This window comes from Euleptes europaea, chromosome 4 (assembly GCF_029931775.1).
Source record: "Euleptes europaea isolate rEulEur1 chromosome 4, rEulEur1.hap1, whole genome shotgun sequence".
Taxonomy (NCBI): domain Eukaryota; kingdom Metazoa; phylum Chordata; class Lepidosauria; order Squamata; family Sphaerodactylidae; genus Euleptes; species Euleptes europaea.
This window is the reverse complement of record NC_079315.1, coordinates 9,482,700-9,498,241: the sequence shown is the minus strand read 5'-3', so window position 1 is coordinate 9,498,241 and position 15,542 is coordinate 9,482,700. Positions and strand designations below refer to the sequence as shown.

The window sequence follows — 15,542 nt, the reverse complement described above, 5'->3', positions numbered from 1 at the left end:
CGATTTGAGTAAATGTTTATTTGCAGTTTATTACATAATGGCCGCGCATTAATCCTGGGATCCTTAGAGAGGAAATGAATGCAAGCAGAAATTCCGCAAAGCAATAAATGAGAAAGCGCTACTGTGCAAACAGAGTCTGGATTTTCTGTTTCTGGCTCTGCCTAATGCTGTCTTTCTCGTCTCTGTCCTTCCTTGCTTCTCTCTGTAGAAGCAAAGCAGATACTCTGTGGGGTTATTCTGGGGGGGGAGGCATTCAGAGGAACGTTAGAGAACTTAGGGATAACACTCCATGCTTTCCCTCAGTTCCCCGATACAAACAGATAATCTCCCACTGCAAGCAGGGTTCAAATTACTAGCAATTACAACAAGAGCGGAAAATCTAATTTTAAGCCGGTCCTTCAGAACGGAACACAGATAAAGTTGCCATAAGTCATTAAATACCAATTAGGTAATTAGTTTGAATGATGCTAGGAGAGCGCTACAGCCAGCTTCTGGTTCTCAGCAAATGAAGTCACCATTTACTTGAGCACGGCCGTAATTCATAATTCTGAACTTCAAGTTTTATCGTTGCGGTTATGTACACAACAGCCATGGGTTCACCTGTGCCGTAGGGAAAGCTCTCCACAGGAGTTTCTCAGATGTGTCCCCCCCCCCCACTCAAATCAATCTTCACCTCTGGAGGCAAACATTTCCTTCCATTTGCTCAGACTACAGCTATCTTTGGGTAGGTAGGGACGTTGATGTAAAGGTTGCCATTGATTGCGGATTCTCTCTTCCTGTCTCCCAAGGTGCACTAACACCTGAGCTGTGACGGAATACCATTCCTCGTCCCTACACCTGTCCCCACCTGGACAAAACACTCCTCAGGGGCACGTGTTCCCATTTCACTGTTCTGGGGCTTCGCTCTGCCTCTGCATTCTGCTCTGCCAGCCCCTCCACATCAACCTGAAGAAATTCAAAAACTAGTTTCACATTTGCTTTCATTGCAGCCTGCCCGGTTTTCAACCTGCCCCCCCCACTCCTTACCTATGGACACAGAATGATGCACAAAAGGGGATTTTTTGGCGCGGTCCCATCCGTCGCTCTGGGGTACTTTTTTTGCGCCCCCGTGTGCACCATGCTCTCACACAAAGATTTCTTTTTGCACATGCTTTAATCAGTGCACACAACGCTCGTGTGCTTTTGATAACCGATACTGGTGGGGGGAAAGAGGACATTGTAGCAAATCACGCCTGCATTGCGTTCTGAACAAAGCACTAAAAGAAATGACAGAGGACTGAGTGGATCACTTTGGGGGCAGTTCTGCAAAAAACAGGCGAGATCTGGAAGCCCCCAATGTCAGACGAGGAGAGTTCTGTAAGCATCCCAGATTGTGACAGCATTGTTTGTACAGTACCGTTCTACCGCAAAACAGAGAAAGGAAGAACAATTTAAGAAGACTAATTTAGCAGTAACGTGGTGCTTTTAAAATACAAGGATTCTGTGTGTTATATGCCCTGCTTCCATACACAGAAGAGGCGGCTGAAAGCCCAGTTCCAAGCCAGCGCCCTTCTAGTTAGGCTGAGAACAAATTTTCACTACACCCACCCCACGTTACTCTTTGGCAAAGCAAGACACTTTGGACCCACATCACGCGCCACACAGTTTTGCCACTGATTCCAACGAGAACACATAAAGAAAGCCGTTAAATCCAACAAGAGCGACCTAACCGCTTCACGGACAGATCTATTCTAGACACAGCAGCTCAGATTCAGAATTTAAAATGTCCCCCATTCTACAGCTGGGACAATATTGCTTAACATTGCACATATTCGTCATCTGTGTACCTGGCTTGAAGTTTTGCGCGGGGCCTGAATTCTGTGTTTGCCGGGGGAACAGGGAAAAGTCGACCGTTTCTGGAAAACGGGCCGCGGCCAAAAATACAGACGGGAGGCCCCAGAGAACGACTAAGGGGCTAAACGCGGGAAGCCCTAGCCCTCCTGGTTTCTGCAAGAACCCCTTCCAGACACCTATGGTAAAGGTTTTCCTTAAAAACCACCCCTTTGTTTTTAGGCTTCTCTGAGCTACAACTACGTAAGCTAGAAGATGCACACGAAATACTCGATGACACGGTAGGTTGCAGCCTGCTCCTGGCCAGGCTGCTTCCCACAGGCCCTGCCTGCAGCGAGCATGCCAATGCAAACCGGGGGGATGTCAGTCCCTTACCCAGAATTCCATCCCTCTCGCTACAACCGGATCTTATGTGAACAGTGGCTGGATTACACGTGCTCGCTTGGCGGCAGATCTTGTGCGTCTCTGAAGCATGGCAACGACCGAAAGAGTGTGAAAAACTTAGCCAGCATAAAAGTTTCCACCCCCCCTAGTCACATGAATGCCAGCACTCTGCTAGAAGGGATGAGTGCTGGCAACAAATAAATAAATGCTTGTTTGTATTTACCAGGAAATCCAAATCCCAGCGTACATGTACCATATTCACAGAAGACCTTTAAATATCCAGCTGAAGAGGACGAATGGCTCCCACTGATTGGAGGGGTGGGAAGGGGGGTTCAAAGGTCAAATTTTTTGTAATTAATGGAGCAGTTATAAACCAAATTGTTGCCAAGGCCAAAACTGAAACGAATGAGAAGAATATAGTGTAAATTAAAATTCTCTCTCAAATTCCTATTTATCAGATCTCTACTACCACAGGCCATTGGGGTTTTGTGGTGACCTTCACTTGCAGGTCAAATGGTAGGACTTTGTGTGCATGTGTGGGGTGTTTGAGAAAGCTGACAGACTTTTCCTTCTCCGCAAGATCCAAAAGCAAGTGCCGACAGATCCAGGCAACAGAGTCTGATTCACAGGGTTCATAATGAACATCACATTTCTGAACGCTGTACAAAATAAAAAGAGTGAGAGCCGAGTGAAGAGCACCAGGCTTCGCAGACATATGCCAGTTACTGCCATCTAGTTGGAAGGGGATCTCAACTAAGTGGTAGACTGCAGCGCGGGAGGGAGTCTTGTCTGGCGCGGTGCAAGAAAACGGCACCTTCCGGATCCTAAAACCAGAGAGGAAGCTGCCGATCCGTTCCATGTTCTATCGAGAGGTGAAGAAGAGTACAAGGGCAAAAACTGTTTGATTGGTACCATCACTGTTCTTAAAAAGAGGCACTGGGAATGGCTGCCAGTCTGGGCAGACTGATAGAAAATTCAAAACGGGAAGAGAGGAGCCCTGCAGCCGGGTGTGAGTCGTGTGCTCCTGCGGCCTGCCATCGTTTTTGCTCATGCCGTTGCCGAAAGAAAAAAGCAAAATGACAAAAACCAGAAACCCCTGTCCTCGAAGCAGGGCAGCCAAGACCGCTCCGTAGCAGCCACGGCTCCCTCCTGCCCATGGGTAGGAAATGCGTCTCCGGGCTTCTGAAATCTTAAACCATGCTCCGTTTTCTCAGTCGCAAATATACACGGTCACTTCTTCCCAGCACACGCCGCAGCAGATTGTTTTGGTCATGTATAAAATTGAATTCTTTCTCCCCCCCACCCCAAATAGTTCATTTATCTACATGCTCAAGAGTGAAGTTTTTGGTCCTCTTTTCATTCAGAGGACCTGGGTTCGTTAAACAAATGGCCAAGTCTTCTCTCAAGTCCAAAGTGGTCCATGTAAACAAAACACAGCTAAAAGGAAGTCTTTCGTCCTTCTCCTGGAATAGATTCTATCGATACACATGATTTGCTGAAAGTGTCGTGTTGGCTAGATGTAGAACAGGCAGGGGGTGCGCTTCCGTGTTAAAAACCCAGTGATCCAAAGGTAGGAGATCATCATTGGAAAATAGCAGATACAGATACCTGAGACATCGGAAAGAGAAAAGAAAAAACGTGTTGGATCGACTTCTTCCTTTGCCAAGTGTGCAAGCAACAAAAGGTTTGCCGCCCCCCACAATCAAGTCTAGAAACATGCCCTCTGACTAATTTCAGGTTTATATTCTGATTAAAGAACTCTCCCAGTTCATCGATTAAACCTGCATGTTTGGACATCTATTTGGAAGATATATCCTCTTAAATCAGCTTCTACCAACATTAAAGAACTAGCTTATAAAATCATGAGCCAGTGGTATCTCACGCCCTCTCGCCTTCATCATATCATACCAGGGCACTCAGGTCTGTGCTGGAAAGGCTGTGGCAACTCAGCTAATTTTCTACACTGCTGGTGGACACGCCCAAAAGTTAGTGTATTTGGGGACAAGATCTTGCGAGAGATAGAATTAATCATGCAATACAAAGTCCCTCATGATGCCTTAATTGTCCTACTAGAAAAATTTAATACACAACAACCCTCTACCCCAAAAAGGGAACTGATTTCAATACTGCTGCTGAGAGCAAAATTTCTGATTGCCTTGTACTGGATAAAAGCAAAGATGCCTTCTACTGGGCAGTGGTATGAGAAGGCGTGGAACCTTTTGATTTTAGATAAGATAGCTTCACAACTCAAAGTAATAAATAACTTATCTTACTCTACAAACTTTTTAAATAGATGGCTGCCTTTTCGAGAATATGTGGGAAAGGAGACATCAAGAAGTAAACAATGCCCACGAAACTATCGTATGATTTGCATTTATTAAGTTCTGTTAAGTGGTATGATTTCTGTAAAAAGCACTGATGTATAATATTAGACTATATATTGGAACTGAGTATTGAAACATCTCAAATGTACGATGTTTAACCTACTGTTGTATTTTTATTTTGTTGTTGTTATAAAATAAACTTAAAATAGTTTTTTTTTTTTAAAAAAAAACCTGCATGCATTGGCATAGGCACAATCGTTCCGAGGTAAAAGGTAAAGCTAGTCCCCTGTGCAAGCACCGGGTCATTCCTGACCCATGGGGTGACATCACATCCCGACGTTTCCTAGGCAGACTTTGTTTACAGGGTGGTTTGCCAGTAACTTCCCCAGTCATCTTCCCTTTACCCCCAGCAAGCTGGGTACTCATTTTACCGACTTCAGAAGGATGGAAGGCTGAGTCAACCTGGAGCCAGCTACCTGAAACCAGCTTCCGTCAGGATCAAACTCCAGTTGTGAGCAGAGCTTGGATTGCAGTACTGCAGCTTACCACTCTGCGACACATAAAAAAGGGTGTTTTTTATTAAGAGGATGGAGGCATATGCTGCAGCCCAAGAGGAGGTGCCTCTTCTAAGGTGGTGCTCAGTGGCCACAGTTTTGGTAAACGCTTGCTGTAATAAACAATAAATCTGCAGTCTGATTGGTCAATTAGAATCAGTTCCACTGGAGCTGCAATGTTCCAAGCATTAAAGACAAGGGGCTCGATTCTGTGTGGTGCCAGAACAAGGTGCAGGGGGGGGCTTTTCCTGCTTCCCCCCCCTTCCACCAGCAGCTCCCTGTGAGCCACCCTCCCCAAAAAAAGCAATACTAAGAGTTGGAAGCCCCTCAACACCATGCAACAAAGACAGCTGCACGAGAGAGTGGGCAAAACTTCACACAACACATAGTTAAATTGTGGAACTCCCTGCCCTAGGATGTGGTGAAGGCTGCCAACTTGGAAGGCTTTAAAAGGGGAGTCTACTTCCCCTGTGGCGCAGAGTGGTAAGCTGCAGTTCTGCAGTCCAAGCTCTGCTCACGACCTGAGTTCCATCCCGATGGAAGTCGGTTTCAGGTAGCCGGCTCAAGGTTGACTCAGCCTTCCATCCTTCCGAGGTCGGTAAAATGAGTACCCAGCTTGCTGGGGGTAAAGGGAAGATGACTGGGGAAGGCACTGGCAAACCATCCCGTAAATAAAGTCTGCCGAGTAAACGTCGGGATGTGACGTCACCCCACGGGTCAGGAATGACCCGGTGCTTGCGCAGGGGACCTTTACCTTTTTACTTCTTGTAACCGCCTTTGGCCCTATGCAATAAAACTTGAACCTTGAACCTACGTCCTATGCCTGTGATCTCCTGTGCTGGGACGATCTGTTTTAGTACAATTTGTCTCACCGCCAAGAAAAAAAAAAGTGTGCTTACTTGAGTGTTTCAGCAAGAAAGAAGCTTTGCTGCACATCATCGTACGTGGGAGCTGAGGAATAGACATCCTTGACCCCCGAAAATCCACCACTCACTCGGCAGTATTTGTCTATGGCCTGCAGGAGACAGGGAAAGCCCACCATGAATACTGGTTACCAGCCAGTGTACTTTTCTAGTGTAGGGCAAAGCTTTGTGAAGTCTGGCTTGTTGACATGGGACAGGAAGTTAGAAACTACGCCTTCCTTTCCTAGTTCCGCCAATGTCTGACACTGTGGTGGAGGCGGGAAGCGTCGTCAAGCTGCAGCTGACTTATGGCTGCCTCTGTGTAGCAACCCTAGTATTCCTCGGAGGGCTCCCGTCCAAACACTAGCCAGGGATGACCCTGCTTCGCTTCTGAGATCTGACGAGATCAGGCAGGCCTGGTCTGATGCTGTAGTGAAGCCATTCTTCCTGCATGCCCTTCTGTTTCTTCCTGTGTGAAACAGGCCTCTAGGCTACTCCCTAGGAACACAATGCTCAGCATACTTTGTGCATGGCTTGTTTGCAAACGTGGAGAAGGGCTGTGGCTCAGTGGGGAGGGGCTGTGGCTCAGTGGTAGAGCATCTGCTTGGAATGCAGAAGGTCCCAGGTTCAATCCCCTGCCTCTCCAGTTAAAGGGACTAGGCAAGTAGGTGATGTGAAAGACCTCTGCCTGAGACCCTGGAGAGCCGCTGCTGGTCTGAGTAGACAATACATAGAATCATAGAGTTGGAAGGGACCACCAGGGTCATCTAGTTCAACCCCCTGCACAATGCAGGAAATTCACAATTACCTCCCCTCCCACACCCCCAGTGACTCCTACTCCATGCCCAGAAGATGGCCAAGATGCCCTCCCTCTCATCATCTGCTTAGGGTCATAGAATCAGCACAGCTGACAGATAGCCCTCTAACCTCTTCTTAAAAACCTCCAGGGAAGGAGAGCTTACCATTTCCCGACGAAGCCTGTTTCACTGAGGAACCACTCTAATTCTTCCTAATGTCTACTGACTTTGATGGACTAAGGGCCTGATTCAGTATAAGGCAGCTTCATGTGTTCATATGTTTGGACCTCGTTGTAGAAAAAACAGTTACCTGTGCTGCTTCCCAGCCCCACTGCCTGTATTTGGGGTCATGTGTGAACCGCCACATGTACCAATAGGTTTCTATCACCTCCGGCCTCAAAATGTAGTATTTTTCATTCTGCCGCACTGCTACTGCCTCTGCGCCACCATCAAATTTGAAAGCTTCAGGACCCAATTTTAATGCTGCCAAGGAAAAAAGGAGAAAAAGAAAACCTTTTAGTCTTTCAAACTTATTTGGAATCGCTGTACCAAGCATGTCTGTGAAACAGAAAACGAAGTTTCTTTCTTTTTCTATATATATATTTTTTTATTTTGTAACAATTAAAAAAAAAACCAGAATATAAACTAGCTATAATAAAAGGTGAGATTACTACAAGTAATATAGAAGGAATCACCTTTACAGATAATGTATAACAGCATTTGGAGATAAATAATACCTCTCCATCTCCCCTCTGAATAGTTTTTTTCCACTTTCAGAGGGATGGAGAGGTATTATTTATCTCCAAATACTGTTGGACATTTTTCCATTTATCATCTAGTTCAGTGGTTCCCAAACTTTTCGGGCCACTGCCCCCTTGGTTCCACAAACTCAACCCCAGCGCCCCCTACCCTATCCTATAAAAAGTATTATTAAAAATAGGGGTTTGCATGACTCTCTAAAGAAGATAATAATAATACAATTTCAAAGCAGTAACAATTCAATGCACATCTATTCAAAATCAAATTAAAACTTTGTAGTTGAAATTTATTCAACAAAACTGATGAACTTGATCCAGTGGTACCAGCTCTTCGAAGTCTGGGAAAAAATTCTGATAGTTTCCACCAAATTTGCCAACATGGTGCCATAGCTTGAGCTATTGTAAATTAGTGAACAAAACAGTCGGAGGGGCCCACCTTAACGCTCCCCCCCCCACGCTGCCCTCTTTCCTCTTAGAGCCCCCCTAGGTAATCCCGCTCCCCCAGGGGGTGGTACTGCCCACTTTGGGGAGGGGCTGTGGCTCAGTGGTGGAGCATCTGCTTGGCATGCAGAAGGTCCCAGGTTCAATCCCCGGCATCTCCATTTAAAGGGATTAGGCAAGTAGGTGATGTGAAAGACCTCTGCCTGAGACCCTGGAGAGCCGCTGCTGGTCTGAGTAGACAGTACTGACTTTGATGGACCAAGGATCTGATTTCAGTATAAGGCAGCTTAATATGTTCACTGATCTGGTTGGCAACGCTTTAAAGCTGATAGTAAGAATCCCAAGCTATATACAAGACACACAAATGGGATTCAATAGCCTCGTTTTCCAGCTTGAGAGCTCCTAGAAGCCACTGGTTCCTTAGTGCAGCACTCTGACACGCCAAGTCTTGTTTGAGAACTCCACACACGCTCTCTCTTCACAACTAAACATCTGACTCGGAACCAAGCTCTTCAGAAGTTGACACCAGCTGCGCTCACTTTTGGGGGCTTGCAGTTGGCCCCAAGAGAAAGGGGTAAGGGGCAAGGAGTTTTATGGTGAAAAAGTGAAGGCGGGCCAGGATTCTTACTTGTCCTGTCGTATGACTCATGGCAGGTGTGCGCAATCTCCGCCCCCAGCTGCAGGTAGTGCCCGGCCTTGTCCTCTCGGGAGCCATCTGCGCCAAGGGCAAACAACCCCCCAGCGAAGCACGTGAGGTGGCCCATCTTCCTCTCGAGGTGCCCGTTCTTCCACTCCCCAATGAAAGTGAGGCCTCCGTTGGACTTTCGGATGAGATGCTTCTCTATGGCCTACAGGGAGAGAAGGACAAGCTCCTGTTACTTGTAAGGGTCGAAGCCTTCCAGACCTGCAGGCGTACCTCCTACAGCTTGGGTTAATTTCAAAAATAAAAGAACATCAGAATATAAGAAAGGCCCTGCTGGATCACACCAAGGCCCATCCAGTCCAGCAGTCTGTTCACAGAGTAGCCAACCAGGTGCCTCTAGGAAGCCCACAAGACAGACTACTGCAGCAGCGTTATCCTGCCTGTGTTCCACAGCACCTAATTATATATATTATAATAAGAACGTAAGAGAGGCCCTGCTGGATCAGACCAAGGCCCATCCAGTCCAGCAGTCTGTTCACACAGTGGCCAACCAGGTGCCTCTAGGAAGCCCACAAACAAGACGACTGCAGCAGCATTCTCCTGCCTGTGTTCCACAGCACCTGATATAATAGGTATGCTCCTCTAATACTGGAGAGAACAGGTATGCATCATGACTTTTATCCATTTTTACTGTTAGTCATGAATAGCCCTCTCCTCCATGAACATGTCCAATCCCCTCTTAAAGCCTTCCAAGTTGGCAGCCGTCACCACATCCTGGGACAGGGAGTTCCACAGTGTAACTATTTTCCCAAGCCAGATTTGTCTCTCCTGTAAAACAGTCCCTAACATGTTTGTATACTAACTGAGGTGAATAGCCGTGAAAAAAAGAGAAAAGAATGGAATCCTCTAAATGAGATGGGCGCTGCTTCCTTTTTTCCCTCGCTGTGTGTGTGTGTGTGGTGGGGGGGAAAGATGTTAATCCATTCGGCCTTTAGGAAGATGGGAGTTCTCCAAAGAGTCCCTTCCATCCATCCATCCTTCCCTTCCCCCCGCCCCCGGTCATCGAGTTGCAGTCAACTTATGGTGACCTCGCAGGGTTGTCAAGGCAAGAGACGTTCAGAGGTGGTTTGCCATTGCCTGCCTCTGCGTATCAACCCTGGCATTCCTTGGAATTCCATTGGAACTGCAAAACCAAACCTTTTAAAGAATCAATCACAGGGCAATAAGAGGTAAATTGTGCCTTCTACAGAACCGCCGGAGGGGGGGATATTCAAGGAGAGAGGCTGATCTTTTAACGCCAGTCTCCTCAACCTTTGACTAGTGAAGGCAGTGAATTTTGGAAATGAGAGATTTGGAATACAACCCCCCCGCCCCGGATTTGGAAATTATATCCCATAAGGAGTCCAGCTCACTGGAGTCCCGCTTACCAGCTCACTGGAAACAGGAAAGGCCAGGCTGGCCCCCCCTCCCCGAATTCTCAAGAGCCCCATGTCCTGCTGGGGAACGGGATGGGAGGGAGTCTCCCCTATGCACCCAGGCCTAATGCACCAAGCTGGGAGGCAGAGGAGGCCACAAGGCCCAGCCACCTGGCAGGAAACTGAGCTCCCGAGCATCCAGGATGAGGCCTGAATGACCTTTCCTTTCTCAAGCAGAACTGCGCCACTGTCGGTCTTCCCAGCGACATCGGGGCCCTGCTGGACCTGAAGGAGTTCCGCAGGGCCTGCAAAACAGAACTGTTCCACCAGGCCTACACCTGAGGGCAGCCGCAAGTCTTTTCGACCAGGCCTGTTTAGTGTTTTTAGCGGCTGTAAAGGGGGGGGGGAGGGGGGGGAGAGAGAGAGAGAGAGAGAGAGAGAGAGAGAGAGAGAGAGAGAGAGAGAGAGAGAGAGAGAGAGAGATGGAAGGGACCACCAGGGTCATCTAGTCCAACCCCCTGCACAATGCAGGAAATTCACAACTACCTCCCCACCCCACACCCCCAGTGACCAGAAGATGGCTAAGATGCCCTCCCTCTCATGATCAGCCTAAGATCATAGAATCAACATTGCTGACAGAAGGCCATCTAACCTCTACTTAAAAACCTCCAGGGAAGGAGAGCTTACCACCTCCCGAGGAAGCCTGTTCCACTGAGGAACCGCTCTAACTGTTAGAAAATTCTTCCAAATGTCTAGACGGAAACTCTTTTGATTTAATTTCAACCCATGGGTTCTGGTCGGACCTTCTGGGGCAACAGAAAACAACAGAAAACAACTTGGCACCCTCCTCTATACTTGAAGCCCCTCAAGTACTTGAAGATAGTTCTCATATCCCCTCTCAGTCTACTTATCTTCAGGCTAAACATACCCAGCTCCTTCGACCTTTCCTCGCAGGACTTGGTCTCCAAACCACTCACCATCTTTGTTGCCCTCCTCTGGACACTTTCCAGCTTGTCTACATCTTTCTTAAATTGTGGTGCCCAAAGAAAGATAGAAGTTTATTCACAAGACCAGCTTCAAAACGGTATTGAGACAGAGACAGATGACATATTCTCTTACTGCCTTGAAAAGGAGCTCACCCCAGACCAAGGGCTTGTAAGGCCAAACCAAAAAGCATTTCGATTGGGGGTGGGGGATATCAACGCACTGTAATCACCTCAATAGCATCATCATACATTTTCCTTGCCTCCGTGTCCATCTTATCTGACATCAGCCAAGCCTTCAGCAGGTACTCGTAGAAGCTGTCACCCAGGCCGCCCATGGAGGTGTGATCTAGGAGGAAGAACAGGAGCGCGTCAATCACTCACCCGCAATTAACCCCCCCCCCCGAACTGGCCAAGGCAAAACTCTCAGATTCTCCAAAGTGATTACTGCAATGAAATGTCTCGAGCCAATTTTAGCAATGAACTTAATAGAAGAAGAGGAGTTGGTTTCATACCTGGCTTTTCCTCTACCTTTTAAGGAGTCTCAAAGCGGCTTACAATCACCGTCCCCTCCCCACAAGAACAGTTAGTTTTTATATGCCGACTTTCTCTACCACTCAAGGAAAACTCAAACCGGCTTACAATTACCTTCCCTTTCCCTCCCCACAGCAGACACCCTGAGAGGTAGGTGAGGCTGAGAAAGCTCTAACAAGAGCTGTAACTTGCCCAAGGTCACCCAGCTGGCTTTGTGTGTAGGAGTGGGGAAATAAATCAAGTTCACCAGATTAGCGTCCGCAGCTCATGTGGAGGAGTGGGGAATCAAACCCGGTTCTCCAGATCCGAGTCCACCGATCCAAACCACCACTCTTATCCACTATGCCACGCTGGCACCTTGTGAGGTAGGTGGGGCTGAGAGTTCTGAGAGAACTGTGACTAAGGTCACAAGGTCGCCCAGCAGGCTTCAAGCGTGGGGAATCAAACCCGCTTCTCCAGATTAGAGTCCACCGCTCTTAACCATTACGCCATGCTGGCTCCCACTGAAGTTCCCTTGGGGAGTTGTTTTCCTGGAACCTACTTCCTCAAGCACTGCTGTTTACATAATCAGTACGTTGGGACACATCTCATTTTGGTTTCACTGCTCCTGAAGAATAGTTCCTTCTCCTGTCTCAATACAATTAATAAACCTTTGGCTCCATAATGCAAAAATTAACCTCAGAATCATGCTGAAACAGCTTAATAAGCTTCAACACATCACGGAATTAACCTATTCTTTTTATTCCCCCTCCCCACAAATCTGGCAATGTAGTTTTCAAAAAAACATTAACTGCTCAGATTAAATCTTCCACCATCAAAATGAGGAACAACCTCTTCCTTTTTTAATACAATGCTTTTATTCAACTCCTAGCACTTTCCCCTAGATCAGAGCTGCAACACCCAGAGAGAAAGGGGCATTTCTACACTGCTTCTTCAAAATGGGAGATTTCCCCAAATTGTTATGGTGCTTCTGCACTCTTATTTATTTCTTCATTTTGAAAACTTACATCCTGCATTCGTCAACTGATGCAAACATAAAACAGATATACCCTTAAAATATACATACAAAAACTGCCTTACAAAGTATCTTGTCTTGGTAGAGAACAGCTAAAATCTAACAAGAACACAACACAGCCAGTTCGGTGTGGCGGGTTAGAGAGTGCCAGGCTAGGATATGGGAGATTCGGGTTCAAATTCCTCCTGTGCCCTTGAAAGCTTGAAGAGCGACTGTGGGCCAATCACATACTCTCAAGCCGCACCTACCTCACAAGGCAGGGCTTGTGAGGATTAAATGGAAGGAGTAGTAGTTGGTTTTTTATATGCCTACTTTCTCTACCACTTAAAGAAGAATCAAACCGGCTTCCAATCACCTTCCCTTCCCCTCCCCACAACAGACACCCTGTGAGGTAGGTGGGGCTGAGAGAGTATGACTAGCCCAAGGTCACCCTGCTGGCTTCGTGTGTCGGAGTGGGGAAACAAACCCAGTTCCCCAGATTAGCCTCCACTGCTCATGTGAAGGAGTGGGGAATCAAACCCGCTTCTCCAGATCAGAGTCCACTGCTCCAAACCACCGCTCTTAACCACTACACCACGCTGGCTCTCGAGCTGCGAAAGAGGCCAGTTGCCCTTGCCAGCTGGCGTCTGGCATTCAAACCGGTTGCCACTCATCCCACCCGACAACAGGGGTCATCTTATACATGGAAAAATACGGTAATTTTAAAAAGTCTGAAATATTGCAAAAATTACCAAAATGTGACACAGAGACACGGAGTGAGCACATGCTGTTGGGAAACTGAAGCCGATCGACTTGCTCAAAAACGCAGTATTTGTGAAGGCAAGAAAGCGAAGCGCAATAAAATGAGGTACACCTCTAAACAGGCTGATGCTTCATAAAAGAAGTTTCTTAGCTCTTAAGTGTCTTCTGCACATGTGTGATTTAAGATCTCAGATTCTCTCTCAGATTTCAGATTTCAGTAATAGGATGCCCAGGGCTAACTACACTTGTAACCAGATTTCACCAGACGTCATCTGTGGAGGTACCCTGAGCCTAAACAATGCTGACACCCCACAAGCAAACCCAAGTTGTCTCACATATTTAATTCGATTTGCCATAAATGTGAGGAAAATACTCACGTTGTCCCCAGCGCCCAGTCCTTGGATTCAAGTAATTTGGATAAAGGCCATTAGGGCGGTCCATCTTTTGAAGCAGTTTACGAATATGCATGACCTAAACCAGAAGAGAAAACATTACCAGTTTCTTCTCAACGGAAACGGGAAATCAGGAATTCCCACAACAATGGCAAGTATAAATAGTTGCCTTGAACACATGAAGCTGCCTTATACTGAATCAGACCCTTGGTCCATCAAAGGCAGTATTGTCTACTCAGACCTCTCCAGAGTCTCAGAAGGTCTTTCATATCACCTACTTGCCTAGTCCCTTTAACTGGAGATGCCAGGGATTGAACCTGGGACCTTCTGCATGCCAAGCAGATTCTCTGCCACTGAGCCACAGCCTTAAACATATCCCAATAAACCTCAATACTTCTTTTAATATTAACCTTATGTTCCAGGTCATAAACTCATCACTCTACCACAACAAAACTCCCGGGAAAGGTGTCTGGTGGAACTCTCTCTCCAGTGAGACCAGGGCCCTGAGAGATCTGGCACATTTCCCCAGGGCCTGTAAGACCAAAATGTTCCGCCAGGCCTATGGTTGAGGGCAGCAACGGTTCTCAATCATAGCTGGCCTCCTTCCCTTCTTTTTCGTTATATTCCATCAGATCAATTAATACGGGATCCTGACTGCCGCTGGCTGGGGCCCTGTGCACCGATAAGTGAGCACCATCTGATTTTAGCTTTATAAACTGCTGGGTTTTTAATTAGTCCCGAATTGAAATTGTGTATATTTTATTGGGTTTTGCAGCATTTTAATGGATGTTAGCTGCCCTAAGCCCAGCTTCGGCCAGGGTAGAGGGCAGGATGGGGAGGTACTGTGGCTCAGTGGTAGAGCATCTGCTTGGCATGCAGAAGGTCCCAAGTTCAATCCCCAGCATTTCCAGTTAAAGGGACTAGGCAAGCAGGGGATGTGAAAGACGCCTGCGACCCTGGAGAGCCGCTGAGTAGACAATACTGACTTTGATGGACTGAGGGTCTGGTTCAGTAGAAGGCAGCTTCATGTGTGATACAAGTCCAAAAATAGACAGATTGGATAGACAGATAGACAGACAGACAGATAAAAGCATGTTATTTCTTCATGACATTCAGTCAGGCAGTGTCTTAAAATGTGCCACACGAGAAAGGGAGCCAAACCTTGTCATAGTAGACTGGGTTGCCCGTCAGGTAGCTCAGGTGTACAAATTCCATATGAAGGGTCCCAAATTCAGACAGGATGCTGCTGCCAGCAGAAGCCCATCCCCAGTTGCGACCAACACCGCTGGAAAGGAACAAAAATTATCATCGGAAAGAGTCCGGAATAAGAGACTTAAGTGTGAACATGCAGCCTTTTTTGTATTTGTTTAATGGTATCGTTCACTGTCATACAGCCAAAAGAAAAAGGCAATACGATTATTTGGGTTAAAATTGCAAACACCAAAGAAGGCAACCAAGCAGCAGGGATGATAAAAGGCAGCGGAACAGTTTAAGTAACCTCGAGCAAAGCTCATCTGGAAATCGATGGAGACGATCTAAGAGGAAATATGAACATGTAACATTGTTGTGATCTTGAGCTCTGTATAAAATGTTAGCACACCCCCTCTTATCGAGCATGGGGCCTGACAGGAGAGGAGAAAGGATTGAGGTGCTCTTACAAGGGGATAATCCTTCAATCACTCTGCAGGTTGCGAAATTTTGCACGGCACCAATGAAAATTCGACGCCATAGAACAGTCTCTTAGCCCAATTGACAGATGTGTCTCGGTTGTAATTTTTTACTTTTAAGTGTTATAAGACTCGGACTGTAATTTTTTGCTTGTAAGAGTA

The 15,542-nt window shown here is 46.9% G+C and overlaps 1 protein-coding gene across 1 annotated transcript in view; it reads right to left on the bottom strand.

Annotated features, from left to right (window-relative positions):
• Nucleotides 1-3,621: 3,621 nt before the first annotated feature.
• Nucleotides 3,622-15,542, bottom strand: part of MAN1A2 (mannosidase alpha class 1A member 2) — a 65,744-nt gene continuing 53,823 nt past the window's right edge. Inside the window, exons 7-13 of the mRNA XM_056848295.1 lie at nucleotides 14,875-14,998; nucleotides 13,699-13,792; nucleotides 11,265-11,380; nucleotides 8,619-8,838; nucleotides 7,102-7,274; nucleotides 5,992-6,107; nucleotides 3,622-3,822 (exon numbers count right to left, since the gene is read on the bottom strand). Of these exons, the coding sequence (XP_056704273.1) occupies nucleotides 3,690-3,822; nucleotides 5,992-6,107; nucleotides 7,102-7,274; nucleotides 8,619-8,838; nucleotides 11,265-11,380; nucleotides 13,699-13,792; nucleotides 14,875-14,998 (976 nt within the window). The 3' untranslated portion in view covers nucleotides 3,622-3,689. The remainder of the gene's footprint in view (nucleotides 3,823-5,991; nucleotides 6,108-7,101; nucleotides 7,275-8,618; nucleotides 8,839-11,264; nucleotides 11,381-13,698; nucleotides 13,793-14,874; nucleotides 14,999-15,542) is intronic.